This window comes from Ornithodoros turicata, chromosome 7 (assembly GCF_037126465.1).
Source record: "Ornithodoros turicata isolate Travis chromosome 7, ASM3712646v1, whole genome shotgun sequence".
Lineage (NCBI taxonomy): Eukaryota > Metazoa > Arthropoda > Arachnida > Ixodida > Argasidae > Ornithodoros > Ornithodoros turicata.
Window position 1 is genome coordinate 31869174 of NC_088207.1, and position 21220 is coordinate 31890393.

The window sequence follows — 21220 nt, forward strand, 5'->3', positions numbered from 1 at the left end:
CAGGAAATTTCTAAATACGTTACAGATATATCACACCCGTTTAAAACCTTTATTTACAGCGAACATGAAAAAGGAAAACCACTACAATAATGGATGGAAATAAAACTGTGCGTGGTACAGTCTGCAATTCGATGCCGCCAGCGATGCTTTGACGACGATGGTATAAACGCATGTATGCAGACAAAAAGAAGGAATAATGACTGGCTCCAATTCTGCTAGCTCGCATTTACCAGAAAACGCCTAATCAATAACATCCGATCAGGGCCTAGCGAGATAAATTATGGACCCTACACTCTTAAAAATAAAGTTCACCTCATTGCACGCTCCTAGCCAACCATCATCTCAAACGATAACGTTATCTGACCTCATTTGTTGAAAATTGAAGGCGTACGCCTTTTTTGTGACAAGTGTGAGCAGCATAAGTGTCACAAAAAAGCGGTATGCCTCCCGTTTTCAACAAATCAGGGTAGATAAGGATATCGTTCCAGATGATGGTTGGCTTTGGTTTTAAGTTCATTTTTAAGAGTGTAAGGATGACTCCGGACCACAAGGACATACGTGCTGAAATAATCTTTTAAATAATTCAGTATTTTCACACATCAAGTATCAGTATCATCACACATCATGGAACAGCTGGTCGCACCAGTGCGACCTATCACTCTTAGAAGGTGGTGGTGGTGGTGGTGAAAGGGCTTGCCGTTGTCGGCCTCACGTATGTGGGCCTGGGGAAATGTGCGTCCTGGGCAGACTTCTAGGGGAACTGTGCCAACATATGTCTGAAAGCGTCTGAGGAAAGCCCAGGAAATACCCCAGACAGCACAGCCGGCACCGGGATTCGAACCCGGGTACCTCCCTCCCACTCGTAGAAATGAACTTCACCACATAGCACGCTCCTAGCCAACCATAATCCCGAATGACAACGTTCTCGCCCCTGATTTGTTGAAAACGGGAGGAGGAGCCTATTTTGTGCCATTATGCAAGGCACAAAATAGGCTCCTCCTCCCGTTTTCAACAAATCTAGAGCGAGAACCTTGTCGTTCGGAGTGATGGTTGGCTAGGAGCGTGCTAAGTGGTGAAGTTCATTTTTAGAGGCTACGTTTCCTTTTTTTTTTCTTTTCTACTTCTATTCTATTCTATTTCGGATTACTCCTGCCCGGGCCCACCTCCTCACGTCTCTCGGTGCTAGGAACCGTCAGGCCTTGGGTCTGGCGGGCCGCTAAAGAGTCCGGGCCCGGGACTGCACCCCCCCCCCCCACTTCTCGTCGGCCCTGCAACTAATAAGTTTTGATTTTGAGCTAACTAGTCGTGAAGTAGCTACATGCTGTTTCCCATAGGATGTCCGCGTAACAGCATATCTCACCAGCAAAAATGGCATCGCTGCTGATCGCCCCCCAATATGTCAGTTTATACATTGGATTTCTCTCTCCCCCTTCCCTACTACGCGCTCCGGCAAAGAAGCCGCCTTCCCCCCCCCTCCCCCACCAAACACCCAGGGTCTGGATCCGCCCCTGCCTGTGGCACTCCTGTATTTCCTTCCTATGTGCAGAGAAAAAGAAATGATACTCGTAGGGAGAACATATTATAGGGTCACTGAAGATAATAGGCTGTCCAAGCTATCAGTCAATCAATAGAATGAGACTAATGAAGACGGAGTCCACGATGTACTCCTGCCCGGGGTTGCGCCTAATCAGCAGCAACTTTGCACGTCATTCTCAGCTGCTTCCTGTCTATCTTCTCGTTTCCAGTTTTAGGCAAGGTTTCCAAAACGAACACTCCACCATACAGACGCTTGTACACAGCTGTTTGCTCTGAAAGAACACAAAGTGCCATTACTTGGAATAGAATGGAATGCATCACATTTTCATTAGAAAAAAGCCACGGGTATGTGCTTACTGGCAACCAGGTCCTGAAGCTGCTGCACTATTGACGTTTCTTCCTGTCGATATGCGTGTTTTAGGACAACAAATGCTGTCGGAGCTTCGCCATAATCGGAGTGCGGGACGCCTACGACGCATGCTTCAGCGATGGCTTCGTGGCTTAACAAGATCTCCTCCAGTTCCGCAGGGGCACATTGTATGTCCAGGCATTTGATCATTTCTTTGAGTCTGTCAACAATATACAATCTACCGTCCTCGTCGTAGTAACCAGCATCCCCTGCATAGCAAAGCATGCAAATGTTAGCTCGTTGTAGCTATCACAGAAAACATGCGTTCCCTCTACCGACCGCTGTGTGGGCACACATGCCTGTAACACACAGTTCTCCACAGCAGAAGCACAGCGCTGGTGTCGTGAATGTTACACTACAGGTTTTCTACACTGCTCCTGGAGCTGTGGCGGACATGCTGAATATGAATACCAGTTAAAGGAGCAGTGCATGAAGGGCGTTTCTATAAATTCTTCGTTTTTTGGGTGCGGCATATTGCTCAAGATATAGGATGTTATCTCATGCGTAAGACAGAGGATCTTAGCTGACCTCTAGCGCGCGGTGTTCCTGTGCACGCCTTCTAGGAACCCCTCTGTTGGATAACGACGATGACGGAGTTGTATCGAGGATGACGCGCATCTTCCATTCGGTTTATTACCATTAAAGAGCGCAAAGTGAGTGACCAGTTGTCTGATTGCTTACACCCTCAACTCCTTCGGAGAGCCCGAGTGGTTCTGGCATGTTCCTGGCAAGTAGAGCCGCGCCATGTCAGTAGCAAAAGAATTTTCAGTGAGAAATGAGACCTCACGGTTGCCCCTCACTTCACACGGACCTGATTACGTCATGGCAGGGGATCAGGCCGGGACTCAAATACACGCCGCACCGCTCATGGCTGCTTTTTCTCGACGTGTTTTTCAATTTGATTTAAAATTTTGAATTTAAATTTTATTTTTAGGGTTGCACCACACCGTAAAACGAAAATATTGCGCACAGTGGCTTCTGGTAGACTCCTTCATATATGAAGTAGGGCTTCGAGCAAGGCTTAACGTCTCTTCCTTGCCGCTTACAGTAACTTTTATGTCGCTATAAAAGAGGTTAGAAGAGGTTAGGTTAGAAGAGGTTAGAGGCCAATATATGTGCCAATATGCACGCTTGTCAACAGCTTATGCTTGTCACAGCTCTCAAAATGCAACTCTTAACGGACGGTTTCTTGCTTATGGAGTGCCTGGGGGACGAGCATCTAATTACGAACACAGAAACTGCAGCAGAGTTCCTTTGACGTTTCGTCGTAAATTGTGATCATTACAATTCTGCATAGATATTTATTAAGTATTAGTCACGTAATATTGACATTCCTTATGGAAACGTGAAGGGAATCGCCTCAGGACGAGAGCCGCCGATATTTCGAACAGAGACTGTTCTTCTTCTGGGCCAAACATGTTGGGTTTGAGACAGTCCTCTGATATAAATACCATAGCCAGAGCAGAAATACCTTCTGTACACACACAGCGTTAAAAATGACTTGGACTACCTGTTCTTAGCCAACCATCAGGAGTGATAGCAGCTTCCGTAGCTTCTGGTCGTTTCAAGTAGCCTTTCATCATGGCCGGTGTTTTTACACAGATTTCTCCGTGTTCACCACGTCCTAGCACCATTCCGGTTTCGGGATCCATGATCTGAACGGCAGTAGATCCTTAGCCAAGCTTTTGTTGTAATATCTCGCGAAGCACGCAAACACCGCGTCGATTCTTACCTTAACTTGGACGTTTGCAGTTGGCACGCCCACATTGCTGTAAGTGACCTCGCCAACGGGCGGTGAAGTCACGAGGCCCATTACCTCCGACTGTCCGTAGACGTTGACGAGTGTCGTAGGGCGGAACACTTTCACCAGCTTACGTCCGATAGCATCCGGAACTGATGTCCCTCCAATGAGAACTTTCTTGACTGGATTTAGACGTAGCACTTGTTTTTCCATTTCGTTCATAAAAGCTTGAAGTTTTACAGGAAATGCCAACCAAAAAGTAACCTATGGTAGAAGCATGAAACATATAGAACAACGGTATCTTATCGATGAACATCATTAGAATAAATATAAAAAAACACATGAAAGAGAAATGAACGCAGCCCTTAATAGACTAGATTTACACGTAAGGTGAGTCAGCCGATTTGTGTAGCAACATCGTACATGTGCCGCGGGGTAGGACTGCTGATAATTTGGACTACCCGTGGTTCTTTTGACGTGAGCCGCAGATCTCCGACGCACGTTGCTGGAACAAATGTTTACCTCCCCTACATTGCTACAGTCGTCGGCCGTATCGAACCCGCGATCCTGAGCACACCAAACCAGCACTGAGCTACCGAAGCTCTTCCTTAACAGCGTCAGCTGTATAGTGGAGACATTCCGTCGTGTCGTCGTCGTCGGCATTCGTATGTCCGCACAAAACTCTTAGCTCATGTGCGCTGAGCGCTGGGAGTAAGAGGAGAATCCCACCAGTTTACAACCGCAATCGATGGAAAGTGAGATAAAAGCCAAAGTACGTCAGTTTTACGGCACAGCCAGAGTTGCCATTTACCTGCGTGCCGAAGTGCTGGCTACACCACTTCAAGTCACCCTTCCTGGAGACGACGTCGGAGAAATTTGTGCCGTGCAGCTTCCCTCTGGGCTCGTGGTGACTGTGTGCTGCTTCTCGGCTCGCGCCGCGCCGGGAAGCATCCGCGACTTAATCGTGTATGTATACTCGCGTCTTACCGAACCCACATGCTTCTCGTCGTTGGGGACTTCAACATGGACGTTTCACTGGCCAAGAACACCACTTTCCTAAGTGATATGTCCGAACAACTGGACCTTACGCTGTGCACCGACATCCGTCAACCCACAACTAGACATGGCTCACGCATGGACTTGGTATTCCAGAACAGCCCCCTCGTTCAGGACACCACTCACCTCGCCAACCATTCCAGCGACCACTAATCAATACTCATCACGCCTAAATAAATTTGTCTACACACTTTCATCCGGTCTCATTTCACCACACACACAGCTGACGCTGAATTGCGCGTTACACGAGTTGCAACAGTCGTGTATTGTTTTTCTTAAAAAAAAACCTTAATGCAATGATGATATGTACAAGAGTGATGCCGAGAATATATAATATTTACAGCTTCTCACATCACATAGCTTCACGAAGGGCACAGCAACAACATGGGAGAGCGGCAGAGAGACACAGGACACACACACGCACACTGCAGATACGACGTATAAGCGTCAATAATCGACGGGGCCTGCTCACAAAAGATTCAACACGGCGAGCCACTTCTGTTCCGACTCTTCACATGATGCGATAATGAGGTACTCCGCAAGGGAGAAGACCATTCTCCGGAATATTGGCCAGGATCCCACCGGCGGATCATTGGCGTCACAAATCCGCCGGGCTACCCACAGTGCATGCAGCCCCAGCACAGCCATGGCAAAGAACTGTCTGGCCGGACAGGGAGGAAGCGTAAGGAGCGCGGATCAAGATAGATGGTCTCCTTCAAAGCACGCTCGAAGACGTCCCAGAAGAAGACAGCATTTCGACAGTTCAGAAAAGGCAGGTTTAAATCGTTTCTTCTTCTGGACAGAGGCTACAGTTCTAATTGTCCAATGGCACCGAAAACCCTCTGTCGCGAAGCCAGGCACGCAGGGGCAAAGTCCCGGTATGCAGTCGGTAGAAGAAGGACTTGACCTTGACGCTGACGAGCATACGACGAACACGCAACAGAAAATCGCCTCCATGTTGAGGTGCAAACATCATGCGATACATTGGAGGTGGGAAGAGTGAGTCTACAACGGCGTTGTACCGAAGCCCTTGTACCGGAGCCTGATGTGTGTCCCTTTGCCTCATTGAAGAGTTTTAGAGAGTCGTTAGCGCAGTCGTATTAACTTCCTCTACACGTCTTGCGAACGTGGTACGTATAGCTTAATTTCCTCGAGGCCTTCTATAGTGCGACGGAGGCCTGGACACTTTTCAGACTTCTCTTCTGCTTCTTCTTCATAACTGTGCGATGTCTTGAGCTATTTGGTTCCTTAAGCTGGCACCTGCAGCTCCATTTCTTGAAAGTGGTGTCACGCAGCAAGGTTGCTAGCGTGTGTGACACTCTGTCACGGGTGCCACGTGTTACTTTCGAGTCTCGGTGCCATGCGTTTGGGCCAACTGTTCATAGCGGTCTGCGATACCGCTTTCTTTGAGGAAAGCGAACAGAGTTTTATCTGATTTCCTTTGTTGCTGTGGGTAGGACCAAGGTCCCAGTAGTGTACAAAAGCTGAATGGGCGGGAGTCGAGTTTTTGTACTGCAGTCTCAAGCCTTTCCCTATGTCTTTATAGGCTGGGCACTGAACGATTACATGGAGTATGTCCTCCGGAGTTGAGCTGAGTTGAGTTGATAAGAAAAGAAAAAAAAATACAGAAATCGGCGCTCATTACGAGAGCCGGCTACTCCAGATCACTTAGGAAAACAAAAATGGCTAACTAGGACAAAACCAATGAGTGACAAAGACACTCAGTCAGCCACTCACACACATTGTCACACACATTGTCAGTCACACTGTGTCCACCAACTTGGAGTCTGCGCAAAATTGCACAAATACCTGCATGGCGTGGAACTGATGGTCGGGAATCCAAGGGCCCAGAACATTAACAACGTCGAATGGTCTGCCATCCAGCGGAGCTAAAGAAGGTTGTAGAGATAGTCCGTGCTGCTGATACCGTGGACAGGATAATAAGATATGTTCAGTGTCCTTAACAGTCCCACAGGTACCACAGTTACATGAACCTGCTTTTTCAAGCTTGTGAAGAAGACGTCGGCTGTAGGGCACGTTGAGGGGGAGCCGGTGGTAAAATGACGCAAACGGCCTAGGGAACAATGTCGGGAAAGTAGAGGCAAGCTCCGGGCCAACGCGGTGTAGCATCAAGTCGCGAGCCCCGCCAGAGAGCCATTGTGCCTCAGCCAGTTAGCGACACAAAGCAGTCAACATGGCCCTAGCGTCGGACTTGCTGAAATAGATGAGCCTTGACGCACGCTTCTGATGTGCTCGGCGTGCCGCAGCATCAGCCGCATCATGCCCAGTATGCCGCAGTGTCCTGGAATCCATTGAAAGAACATATCGTGTCCAGCAGCCACCGCCTCTGTCTGTAGTTTTATAACATCAGTAACTACAGGGTTGACAGCACTGGTAGTTCCTGCATACACAAGGGACTGCAGAGCAGCCTGGGAGTCCGAGATTATTACCCACTTGGTCCGTGAGTGAGCCGCCGCTATATATTCCATAGCCATGAGCAGAGCGTACAGTTCAGCTGCTGTCGATGATGTCGCATGGGACAAACGCACTCCACTTTCAAAGCCACAGGCGGGTATGACGAAGACACTCGTCGATCCAGTCGTTGTAGTAGAGGCATCTGTGTATACTACCACTCGGTCTTAGATGTTATGTATTAAGTCGGCAGTCAACTGCCGCTGGACCCAGATAGGCACATATTTCTTCGCAGGGAGATTCGGAAGCGTCAGCCTATAACCCTCGGGATCCCCATACTCCAGACAGGAAGCGGTGACTTGAGCCGCTTATGTCGGGGTATAGTACCACGGTATGGTTGTGAGTAAGAGGAGCACGTCCTCTGATGTATGGCCTGAACTAGGTAGTGACGGTTATGCCGCCGATACCGCGTATGCCGCGTATACCAACGGGCGAAATGCCGAAGCGACTCTTGCATCCGAAGGGCTGCAGGCGGTGGTTCTCTGGCTTCAGCAATCGCCATCTTGTTTGATGTGGATGCGTGGACACCTAACCATACTTTGACGCGTTTGGCCAGCACACTCTCGAGGAGAGACTCTGTAGTGCTACACAAGCCATGTAAAACCGGTACATGATACGCCAATAGTCGGCGAATCACTGAACGATGTAGAGTCAGCATAACTTTGGACGACGCTCCCCACCGGGTGCCGCTGATGTATAGCATTACATTGACAGCAGAATCAGCCTTATCCTTGATGTGCCGTACTTCTGTCAAAGACGATACCTAAGAAGCGATGATGAGTGACTCTTTGCAGGCGTTGCCCGCTGATGACTTGAAGATGAAAGTCCCGAAGACGATTTCTTGTGAAAGGTAACCACATCGTCTTTTCATGCGAGATGTCCATTCCCCTCTGAGTCAGAAAGTCAGCAACTATGTTCAGAGCACTCTGCAGACGTGCGCACAGCGGTGTCCACTGCTTACCGGATGACTATAGACATATATCCTCCTTATAGATGCTAATGTGCACTCCTCGCGGTAAGGGAGATGGGAGAGCAGCGAACAGCGCGTTGAAAAGAATGGGGCTAAGTACACCTAATTGAGGAACGCGAGAAACCACTCTGAAATTCTGTGTGTCCCCTACACTGGTACGCATGAAGTCCGCTCGTCCACTGAGGTAGCTGACAATCCATCGTAACGCTCTGCCCATTATTCCCAGCGAGAACAACGTATGCAAGACATGAGCGTGTCTAGCAGTGTCGTATGCCCTCTTGATATCAAGAAAAACGGCCGCAGTAATCCTTCGTTGCTCACGCTCTTCCTCAACTGATGAGACGAGGTCAACAACACAGTCCGTCGTGCATCATGCTCTCCTAAAGCCAGTCATAGCCCGGGGAAGGCAGTTATGAGACTCCAAGAACCACTCAAACCGATTAAGAACAAGACGCTCCATAATCTTGCATGGGCGGCTGGTGAGACTTATGGGACGAAAAGAGTCAACCGCATGCGGAAGTAACAGACTCGAAGTCATCATCTGTAGAAACGTGCCAAACGCATCAACCCGTTGCAGTTCCATTGAAAAATTGTGGTTATCTCATTTCACTTCCCATCACAAGCAATGGTGCAGGACGCTAGTGAGACAAGACCTAGCAACGGTTCAAGTGAAAGCAGGGCTTCCACCTCCGGTAGACGCTGTGACTTTGGCTGACAACGGATAATGGCACGAACAGCAGCACAAGCTAGAGGAACAGTTATTGCCAACGCTGTCTCAGAGCTGCCATCCTTTCACCCTTGCCGAACGGCCCTGTCGGTTGCACGCAGAGGAGGGATTGCAGAGGAAGAACGTTGCACTTGCACCTGAGGATCAGGCGGACGATTGACCTATTGGTCGTCGGTTAGTCTGGACCTTCCAGCAACCACCAATGTATAAAAATGAGAGTTGAATTGCCTATCCTTTAGTTGTATAGTCGGCATCGGAGGACGCTCACGATTCTCTAAAACTCCCTATAGTCATCCCCGTCCATCCGCATATGCTGTCGAGGCACAGTTCCCCAATACAGCTGCTCCTGCAGCCGAGTGGTCTGGCTGATTACAGGAGCTGCCCTGCGGCGATATTGTAACAATGGTTGCACTGCCTTTCGAACTGGCTTTCTGGCAGATGGCGCTGGTGTTTTAAATGAAGTCAGCCTCGGACTCATATATCTCCGAACAGACAGTTGCCTAGTAGTAGGCAAGCAGTAGAGCTCTATGTAATCAAACTGGACCATCCGCTGTCACGCTAGTTGGTATTGCGATAAAGTAGTCCTGCAGCGGTGGCGCTGGAACATTCCTAGAGATTCCGGGAGCATGCTGCTTTCTCACTGGTTTTACACTGTTAAAATAGAGCTTCACCACATAGCACGCTCATTGGCAGCCACCATTCAAAATGAATATCGTTCTGTTGCCGGACTTGTCGAAAATGAGAGGGGGCACCTATCTCAGACACATTATGCATGCATAATGTAAAACCCCGAGACTAGGGAACACGAAAGGACAGACACAACACGAGCGTGTTGTGTCTGTCCTTTCGTGTTCCTATAGGCTCGGGGTTTTACATTATGCATCATCTTCACCAGCTCGCTTGCTTCCTAGCCATTTTTTCATTGACATTATGCATGTCCAAGATTGGCGCCTCCTCCTGTTTTCAACCAATCCGTATAGACAGAAAGGCATCATTCGGAGTGGTGGTTAGCCAGCATGCTATGTGGTGAAGCTCTCTTTTAACAGTGTGGTGACTGTACTACTGCAGTACCCGTCAACAACGACAGTTAAATGAATGATGATGAATGGGGAAATCGGGAAAATGGGGAAGTACCGGTCAAGCGCACTACCTAACGCCCTAAAAGCAGAACTTCACTGCATGGCACGCTCGATGCCAAACATTGCCACGAATGATGAGGGTTATCGCCTCTGATTGGAAGACAGAGAGATGGCGCACGTGTCAATTATAATTTTTACGGTCAAGTTCTGCTTTTACAGTGTAATCGAGAGGCGCGGGTTCGATTCTCGCCGCAGTCTTGTTTTTTCGACGACTGACACATTTCGGTCTTTCAATGTTTCTAGGACCTTGAGGCTTGTCTTGTGTTTTTAGGTTGCTATGTTTCAGCTTCATAATACTTAATTTCCTTCATGTATATACAGGTGCATCGTCATGCTCGCAAAAGTTACACCATTCAGACGGCACAAACCTTGTGAAGATTCGCAGATTTTACGATATCCTGTACTGATGTGCTCGGCTCCTCGATGATGGTTGTTGCTCCAAGCAAAAGGCTTATGGTAGTAAGGGCAAAACCGGAGACATGGGTGAGAGGACTCCATGCCATGTGAACATCGTCCTCAGCGAGAAGGCTTAGGTTTCTGGAATAAGTATTAATTTTATGACTTGGAGCCGTAATCATCGTGTGACAAAAAAGAAAATGTGCGCACTTCTTTGTTCACCATTTATAGCACAAAGAATTACGTCCTGAGAGTAGCAACTGGCCCTGACGAGGCTTTGTTCAAGAAGATAGGGCTACAACTATATAGGTGGTCAGCGATCCACCGTGTATACAGCATTAGGTAAAATCTGGGGACACGAATTTCAGCACCATACTGGGCCTCCAATACTAATGGCAGCACGCGACATTAAATTGGATTGAGATCATTGCGAAGTGATGCGATCGATATACAAAATTGTCGTACCTCAAATGTATTTCGCGTCAGAAGAAAGTTCCAAGAACGAGTGAAGAAAGCGCCCACACTCTTAAAAATGAACTTCACCGCGTAGCACGCTCCTACGGGGGGTGTCGAGGTATAGCTTGCTGTTGTTGGCAATTATGAACTGCATAATGCACCAAAAATGACGTACGCTCACCGTTTTCAGCAAATCTGGGGCGAGGATGTCACTCGGGTTGGCTACACTCTAAAAACTCAACTTCACCGCATAGCACGCTCTGCGCCAACCATTGCCACGAATGATAGGGTTATCGCTTCTGATTCGAGGAGAGAGGGAGGCGCACGCCTTTTTTATGTCAATTATCATATATCCAAATTGATACAAAAAGGCGTACGCCCCCCTCTGTCTTCGAATCAGAAGCGATAACCCTATCATTCGTGACAATGGTTGACGCAGAGCGTGCTATGCAGTGAAGTTCAGTGTTTAGAGGGTAGCCAACCCGAGTGACATCCTCGCCCCAGATTTGCTGAAAACGGTGAGCGTACGTCATTTTTGTTGCATTATGCAGTTTATAATTGCCATTTATGAACTGCATAATTGCCCTGGGATTAGCTACACCTGCCATTAGCCAGCAGCACTTCGGAACCTTCCGGCCTTCGTATCATTCCAAAGGGATCGACCACCTGTTTTCCCTGCGAACCCAGACGAAGAACGTCACCCCAATGCGAAAACCCGCCGTCCCGAACATTCCGAGGGTATCTGCTACCCGTTCTCCCAATGAAGCAGACGGAGGAAAACCTCAGGCAAGGTTACAAGCCACGGACAAAGGCTGTGACGTAGGGCTAATCTCCGGTCAGCGCCTTTAAAAGCCAGGACCTCAGAGGCCAGGTTGTCTGTTACCTTCGAAAGCCAGCATCTCAGAATAAACGCGGTTACATTCTCCCAAGACCAGACCACTGCCTCTACCTCCTACACGCTACCTGGAGCTTGCAGGAGATGGTGTGGTATCGCTCATAAAACGTTAGGGCTACTGCTTCGATCATGAGGACTCAGTCGTTGAAATGTTCCTCTTTGCCATCTTTGTTTACAGATATAATGAGAGCTCAACGGTCTTGAGAGTGTACATGTGCCTCCCCCACATCATTGACAAGAGGGAGTCTACGTACTTGAGCGTGTGCATCGAACAGTAGAAATTGCGATGTGTTACAGTTATGCCCTTTGGGAGGCCGGTAGATCCAGAGGAATACAAGACTGCCAGGACTTCTTCACTGGAGTCGGCCACCTCGTGTTCTTCGAAGGGGGCGTCCGTTACGCAGTCATTGAGGCTTGTGAATTCCGGTACATTGCCGACACAAAACGCTTTCTGTAATGCGAAAAACAGACGCCCTTTCCATGTGGTGGAACACTTAATTGCACATAATGTTATGGCACGTTGATGTCCTGCTACTCACCTTTATGGGACAGCGTTCCATTGCTTCGCGCACTTTCTGAGCGTTCTGTCGATCCGTGATGATGTACGGTGCTCCCGTGTCGGTCAGCTGATATAGCAGCTCTCCTATCAGGAATATAAAGAGCAGAGTGTCTTTCTTAACGTCCTGTAAGTACTTTACCATTTCTACGCGATAGTTGTCACTCATTACGTGGCGCTGGCTGCCCTTGGAAACCGCAAAGAAGCACTGACCTTGAACCATAGAACCATGCCTTGAACATTGCGTTCGAAGCGCTACGGACCAAAAGTCGGTGAGCGCTTTTGTTTTCAACATATGTGAAATCAGAAGCTATACATAAAACGCTTCAACCCCGAAGCGCACCGAACGATTAAATGAACAGTGGAAGGCCGTACCATGACTTGACATGACATATGTTTTGGTTCCAGCAGGACGTACGACATACATCATGCGTTCTTGCGCGAGAAGAAGGAGGGCCTGTTCTCACATATCGCGCTAGAAAATAGCGCTATTTTTTAGTCATCGCACTGCTATGAATCGCCGGAAAACAGCGCTTGTGAGTGTTGAGCTTCTGTCAACTTTTATAGCTCTCATTTCTAGGCCTGGTCTATGATGGCCAATCAAGAGGCTGTTTCGTCCATGACGTCACGGAAGCTGTGGGATTGTCTGAACGTCCGATTGTGTGATCTGAACGTGGCGTCAAATTTCCCGTTTTCCCAGCCCATTGAGCTTGTGGGGGTCCTCATAGGTTACGGGGATCAAGAATCAGCACGAGAAGAATGACTGTGGCCGTCCTGTAGCGCGAGAGAGATGTCTTTGATCTGCACGCGCTCTACAATCCTTTGCACTCATCCTTCGGACCCGTAAGAAAACGAGTGAGGTTGACGTCACTATGTGACGCAGCGGGAGACGATGGCAGTACCTGTATCATCTGGCTCGTGGCGTAAATGGTTCAGCGTGAGCGGAGAGAGAAGGCCTGCTTGCTGCCTCCTCTCACTCCTTCGCACGTGGACACATAAAGTCAGGATGTCAGCCAATCATCGCCGACGATTTCAAGCACAGGTTTTCTGTGGCTACCAATGTGGCCGGTGGCTTGTCTCCATATAGAAAGAACAGTTGTGATTGGCTGACTCTTAGTTGTTACGTCACTTCACTCAAACGATCACTCATGCACCCTCTACGCGTCTCCACCATTCATCCTCTATCCTCCATCTGTCTTTTTTTTTTTTTTGTATAGTCCTGACGACGCCCACTGCTGTGGGGCCAACAACGACGAGCCGATTCTGCCATCTCCACCCCCCCCCCCCCACACACACACTCAAGCGATCAGGCTCTATCTCTATAGGTGGCGTTGGCAGTACCCGCAGTAGACGAATTTTCAGTGACGAATGACGGCTCATATTCCAGCCACGTCAGAGCAACGGTTTGGGCCCACTCTTCTGAGGCGACGTCGCATTGCGTAATTCTGTTTTTTAAATTTCGCATATTTCGCGTTGGTCCTGCCTTTTTAACGTAGTAGCAGATGAAGCAGTCGAACACAAGGGGATGGACGTATACTTGATACTTGAGTTGCATACTTCGATTAAAGAATGACAGATTATTAAAGCGCACTGGGAGAGAGACTTGAACCGACCGCACCATATATGATTTCCGGTCAGAGCTAGCTTGCCGTTTTGTCACCTGCAATCCTTCAAACCTTCTAGTAGACCGCACAATAAATTGATTAGGGCTACGAGTAGTCCCTAATATCATTTGCTGCTTTGCAAACAGGGAGACCGGAAAGTAGTTTTTTTTTTTTCTCTCTCTCTCTCTCTTTCTCAAGCTTCTTTGATCGGCCCCGGAGTCTAGATTCAGGTCAGTCTGCTGAAAATTTGCTGCAAAGCGGACGATGTATTCCACATATTTTAGGCCTGTAATGTCGTACACAAGAACCGCGTGCCGCTAAAATAGGCCGCACACTGAATGCGCACATGACGTCACGCGCTGCCTATGAGCGCCTTGGAGCCACGTGACATGGGGAAAACATGGGAATGCGTCACAGGCGTCTTACTGCGGGCCGAATGAGGCAGTAGCGTGCGTTTTTACAATTTCCTCTTCTAATTGCACGCATACCGGAACAATTCACGGCATGTCCTCCTACTGTGACTCCGGTTTCCTCAATATGTTTTCCAATGTCACGTGACCAAACGTGCAGCGACAGGCGACACGTTTACGCAGTACATGGTTTTCTTAACTGTCAAAACAGGAAGTTTTTACTCGCCCCATATATGTATGTGTGTGTGTGCACTTTTTAAAGCCTGAGTATGGCTGTGGTGGCATACTGCAATAACCAACGAGTAATTATTGTGTGTGCACTTGTGAACGTGCATTCCGCCTGCCAATAAGGTATGTGTATTTTCAGTTTTATAGTAGATCGTTTTTTATACAATTTACTTATTTATTTATATGGTTCCAAGGTATAGCAAAAGCGCCCTGGGCAACATTCCCGCCATCGTCATATTTCTGCATATTTTGTGCATATTTAGACGTTTCGCGCCTCATATTTACACGCATATTTTGGAAATTTTTTGTGCATAAAGTCCCAGGCCCTATAGTCATAAACATTATATTCCTCGTGGACCATTGGCCACGGTATCAAAAAACCCACACGAAATAGTAGCGTACTTTGTTATTCGATCGAATACATGACAAGAGCAGACGCCGGATGTTGAAAGTATATTGGAAATTCCCTCTCTGGAAAAACGAGGAAACGTCACTCCCTAAGAACCAATCAGAGCGCGGCCTTGAGAAATGGAGTGCTACGGCTGTGCGGGCGTCTGGATGACGCCTTTCTCCTTGATCGCCGCACCCTCACACTCATCCGGTTAGAGAGTGACGGCACGCCACCGGAGCCTCCTCTGCAGCTGCGGAAGCAGCGTTGATCTTTAAAATTCGTTTACTTGGTATCTAAACGCTTTTCGGACTAATAAATTAGCCAAGTCGGTTGTTGGCCGGTCCCGTCGAACATAGTGGCATCGGTTTCATAGATGGGTTTTCGGATGCAAGCGCCCCTTTAAATCTGTATGTTTTTGAAACATATTTTACGGACTTTATAATAGTTTTCATAGTTTTATTAGCTTGTCCACAAACAGCGCGAAGGCCTTCTAATATGGTACAATGGTTAGTACAAAACAGTGGAAAATTGATTAGTTAAACATTGTACAATCAAAAAAAGTCAACGTCACAAATTTCATTTATAATTTGATAGATTGACAGAAAAGATGTGAGAGCAGCGCTGATGCGGCGAATGCGACCGTCCCTTTAATGCAATTGAATGTTATTGTTATTGTCGGGATACTCACGCGTAGTAAGCGTTGGACTGGACAGTACTACAGTCGCTCCAGACGATAGCGCTCCTAGCATGACGACAAGGTTATTGAGGCATGTCAGAAAGTGCACGCAGATAAAATCTCCTGGCAGGACTCCATGCTGTCGAAGGCAGGCAGCATAGTGCTCAGCGTTCCTCAAGATTTCGGACCCACACATTTCCATGTCGCCGTCGATCTGCGGAAATTAAACAAAAAATTGGGACGTGCTCAGCCGTGTCCGAACCAGTTTTTTGCATGAAAACGTCACGATCTCCGATTCCTTTGCTCCTTTGCGGAGTGTTCGTGAAATTGAATGAAGTTGAATTGAATTCCATCTTGAATAAATAAATAAAGACTTGTATTTAAAGACTTGTATTTCACAAGTCTTTAAATACAAGTCTGTATTTATTTATTCAAAATGGTAAGGGATCGCTGTGCGCGCCGGCAGTCGAATTTACCTCCGCCGCTATTCTTCTTCGGCGCTCCCGTAGCTCTCTCGATCGCTCGGTGCTGGACTTTGAATGATTTTTCGGTTCCTTTCGAGCCGCGCTTTCTTCCGATTGCCGTTTCCTTCTATTGTGATCACATTTTAGTTTCATATATGACGACATTCTTGCAAAATATTGACATTTCAACTTTGCAAATTTATAAAATTTTGGTTGCTGTCGTTGAAGCCGATATCGCTTAAGGTCCAGGTGGAACCTCTCAAACGCTTTCCAACGACACTTCGATCGGTGTCCTAGCTTGACGCGTTCGCGAGATAGACTGCCCGCAAGGCACGCGTATACCACTATATTTCACTCTCTCTCGCACGCGCCCGCCACACCTACACTGTTAAAACAGAACTTCACCACATAGCACGCTCCTAACTAACCATCATACCGAATGATATCATTCTGCGTCATTATTTGTTCAAAACAGGAGGGAGGCGCCTATCTGGGACAAGATAATCTGTCCCAGATACGCGCCTCCTCTCATTTTCAACAAATCAATGCACAGAATGATATCATTCGGAATGATGGTTGGCTAGGAGCGTGCTATGTGGTGAAGTTCTGTTTTAACAGTGTAGGGATTGCGTCAGCCGCCGCAATGAGCTTGTTATCTAGAATCTTACACATGTAAGCTATCTAGACTTAGCCGGTTGTTTGCTATCGGTTTATTACTCACCGAGTTATCGCGTCACGAAATTCGGCATAATTTCGTTGCGTTGTAAATTTTGACTTGGCTACCAAACCGCACTTCCAGACGTTTTCACGTCACAAACTAAATATATCATGTGTACATTCACATGACTATCCACACAGGCTTTTTGTTTGTGACTCCGTTGCCGTCGTATCGATCGTACAAGGAAAGGGGCGTACCGGGTGGCAGATTACGTGAAACCGTCAATTTCGCTACTCACCAGAGGGGTCTGCTTTCATTAATACTCAATACTTCTTATTTCCAACCTGTTCGATTACGCATTATGTATAACCTTAGCTTATACGACCGTTTTCACATTTGCACTTCAGCTATGCGCACGCTAAACTTGCTTTCTGTTAAGGTGTTCCTGTAAATTAAAACTTCACAGAAAACTAATACGATTTTAATTCTGTTAGTTTTCGGTGAATTTTCAAGCCACTATAACGCTTGGCAACATTATTTGTGTTGTTTATTTCTAGTTATACGTATTATTCGTACAGATAAAATGCAAAATTACTCAGCACCAGTGTATTTCACAGTTACGATAGGAGGTAATCCAAAAGAAGCTGCGACTCCTATTAAGAGGTATAGGCTTCTAGAAAGCATAGCTGTTATGATTACAGGGCCACCTCACCCAATTTTGAGGGAGGGGGCCACCTCCCCCAGCTATGAATGCGTGACTCACTCGAAGGAATGGTCCCAGCGCAAAATCCTTAATGCAGATTGTGCGTCATATTGTACGATTGAATATGTACTACAAGTATATTGTACTACTTCAACCTAATGTGTTAACTTGACATCAGGCGAAAAAAACATCTGTGCTTAATCATACTAGACACAGGATACTGAGAATTACGAGAACCACAGTGCATAACGTTTATTATTCTTTTATTCCATCGAACAAGGGTGAGAGGCGCTGCATTGCGTGCTTAGCTTTATCACGTTTTTATCACTGAAAGACCTACAATTATCTCCTTGTCTGCCTTAGTGCAGTACTAACCGTATACTCAGTGGTCAGCTAGAACTTTGCGATACACCTTCAATGCATGCTCTAAAGCGGGCTTCTGGTACGGGCATAGCGTTCCCTAGCCACTACACTCTTTAAAAAAATTGTGTACTTTAACTCCTTTCCTTGCCACATATATAAGGCAGTTATATATGTGGCAAAAGAAGGAGTTAAAGTACACACTTTTTTTGAGAGTGTACAATAGGGGGGACATATTTATTAAGAAAAAAAAAAGAAAGAAAAGGGGGATATGTTGAACGCTGAAAGAAAAAAAAACGAAGGAAAGGTTAGCCAGGCAGAGAGCCGTCTTAATATTCAAAAAAAGGAAAAAGAAAAAAAAAAACGGAAAATAAGAAAAAGAAGGAAAAGAAAGAAAGAGGAAAAGAGACGCTATAACAGCTTCACATGCAGTTCATGAGTCCTGAGACTCTGAGGAAACTGAGGAGAGCGGCAGTCACAGCCCACTGGTTGGGGTGTTGGACGGGGCCAAGGACAGTGGCTGAAGAAAAGTCGTTACAATCAACCTGCAGCAGACGGCAACGGAGGGTGTTCGTACGGGGAAGGTGCTGCTGACAATGCAAGAGCTGGTGCGGGATGTCAGCTTCCGCGCCACAGACAGTGCAGTTTGGGGAATTTAACCGACCCAACAATAGGAACATCTGCAGGATGTTCAAAGAAGCATGCATCTGCTATGCACGAGGAAACACAAAATGGCGTCGTGCCCTCGAACGAGTTGCTAGTTACCAAATGCATAAGCGCATCTAAATTGTAGTACTCATCAACAGAAACTTATCACTCGATCACTTGCGCTACAATCATAAGCACATAAGTTTCGACGAGAATACGTACCGCTAACTTCTTGTTTGCGTACTTTGTCATGCATTCCCTCAAAATCTGGTAGAAAGAGCAGTTCCGAATTTCGAAACCCGGGTATGGCGAATATATGATACCGTCTTTCACCTGAGCGCGCATCGCACCGAGTTCAAGAGGTACTACGCGAGGTTGATAGTCCAAGTGATGGAGATGATCTGCTAAACGTTGTTCTCGGTTATCTTTACAGCGTCATTTTCAGGAAAACTTGCAAGGACAAGCGCTATCTGCTGCCCTTGTAGCCCAATTGAGCTCGTAGCCATGGCCCATAATTTCGAATTGCATGATTGAGCAAACGTCTTTCATGGCTTGTACGCGTGACAAACATTGTGACATCACCATCACGAACCAACAGCGTGGAAAATAATAGGCGACACTGATCCGTAGAATATTGCCTAAATTACTTAAACGTTATGATTCAATTTAGCGGAACGTACATTACACTGCCGTCCGGTATGTGGACGTTACTTTTTTAAGCGTGTATGCTTTTTGTTATGCAGGGTGTTTCTTTTTTTATTATTTTATATATTTCGTTTATATATATATATATATATGTTTTTTTTTTCTTTTTTTTTAAGATATGAGACCGGCACTGCATATGGAGACGGTATTTATGTTTTCAGGAAAATAAGAGACAACAGAGTTGGAGGCAATCATCATTTGAATCCACCCTCTTTTTTTTTTTTTTATCGTTAAACGAGCACGTACTTTGAGACAGCAATCTCCAAATTTTTTTATGCGAGTGAGACGAAATCAGAACTGCGCACTTCTCGAGCGCAGAAACTGCATGGCATTCGGCGTGTCTTGGCCGAAAAGCTGTCTATCCGGCCATCAGGTCTGAGGCTACAGTCCAATCAGCTCATCGCTACAGACCACGTGGCCCTCCGACGTGAATGCCCGTCGCTTCTTTTGCGCTCCAGAAATGCGTGGTTTTGGTCTCATCTAAAATTCAGCTATTTATATCACGAAGTTCGTGCTCGTTTCAGGGTACTGAAAGAGAACGTGGGCTTAATAATGACAGGCTCCAATTCTGCTGTGTCGCATTACTCCGAAAACACCTAATAAGTTACGTAATGGACCATTTCCACGTACGCGTCGCTCCTGGCGGCAAGGGACGACATGATGAGAAGACGACGAAGCAATGATGGGGGCTCAATCTTGATGTGCACATAGCGATCGTTATAGCTATTTTTCAAAATTTGCGCGTTCATCCGTCACGCGCATTGGCCGTCAACCGGGGAGCACGAGCGTTTAGCGAGCGTTACGGGATAGCGAAAAGTTCAAAATCTAGCCCGCGTAGCTGGCATTTTTTTGAGGATATAGCAGGATAACATTTGTGTTGGATGGTATGTTAAATCTTTCTTGATGATGAGGACGACGACGCCACCTCGTGCTTCACTCATACTTGAAAAAACTGGAACCCGAGAAAGGGACAGAGGAGGGACGACACGACACGTGTCGTGTCGTCCCTCCTCTGTCCCTTTCTCGGGTTCCAATTTTTTCACCATGTACCAGCTGGCCTGCACCCTTGCCCTTTTGCCATCACTGATAGTGCTATCGGCACTATCGATAGTCGTATGAGAATCGAACTATCGATAGTAAGAAAACTATCGACAGTACTATCGATGGTCGGCTGTCGATAGTAAGAAAACTATCGCTAGTGCTAACGAGAGTATACTGTATCGGGGAGCAGATAAAAGTAGAAAAAGAAAATGTCCCTCTCCCGCAAGTTTTACAATACAATTCAGAGCAGCGTTCCCTCCGACTCTGACCTTGAGCTTTTCATGCCGCTCAAACCAACCGCAAGGTCACGTGCAACTTTCAAGTTTCAATTGAATTGACTACGGCATCGCAGTCTCGTGAATGCGTACGATTTTATGATGAGCATCTTCTTTCGCTGCTTGCAGTGCATCATTCATGCATTACAGCTAAACGGAAATAACTTGTGTCGCACGTGATCCTGTTTTCCTTGTCACTGTGTCAGTGCGACAACGAAGACGGGAACGAAAGCATCGATACTGAGAACAAAATCTAGCTATCGACAGTAAAGGAAAACAAAAGAACAGTACTATCGATAGTCAATTATCGTAAAACTATCGTTAGTTTTTAACACTATCGACAGCACTATCGATAGTCGACTATCGATAGTTTTTCGATACTGTCGATTGTTTTGACAAACTCTCGATAGTGTCGATAGTCTTGCATATCACTATGCTGTGCCCCTGAGATGGCTGTGACAACGCTGAGGGACTACCGAGGGTTCCACAGCCTTCTGATGTGCCAACATGTTGCTCGTGGGGAATCTTACGTCCTGGGCCGACTTCACAGCGAATTGTACCGACATTTGTCTTACAGCGTCTGAGGAACATCCAAGGAAAGCATCCAGAGAATAGAGCCGGTATATCGTGATTCGAACCCGGCTCATCTGCGGCGTGTTGCTTTTCAACATTTCAACACAGGTTAAATAAAACATCAATACACT

General features: G+C 46.9%; 2 protein-coding genes across 2 annotated transcripts in view; one reads left to right on the top strand and one right to left on the bottom strand.

Annotated features, from left to right (window-relative positions):
• Positions 1–21220, top strand: part of LOC135400854 (uncharacterized) — a 148013-nt gene that overhangs the window by 84437 nt on the left and 42356 nt on the right. The window lies entirely within an intron of this gene.
• LOC135400844 (uncharacterized) lies at positions 1043–18899 on the bottom strand. The gene is made up of 9 exons (XM_064632778.1): positions 18718–18899; positions 15675–15876; positions 12337–12440; positions 12052–12248; positions 10419–10587; positions 3678–3950; positions 3456–3600; positions 1894–2154; positions 1043–1808 (listed from the first exon to the last, which is right to left on the bottom strand). Exons 1-9 carry the CDS (start codon positions 18838–18840, stop codon positions 1684–1686), a joined length of 1599 nt encoding a protein of 532 aa, XP_064488848.1. The 5' UTR covers positions 18841–18899; the 3' UTR covers positions 1043–1683.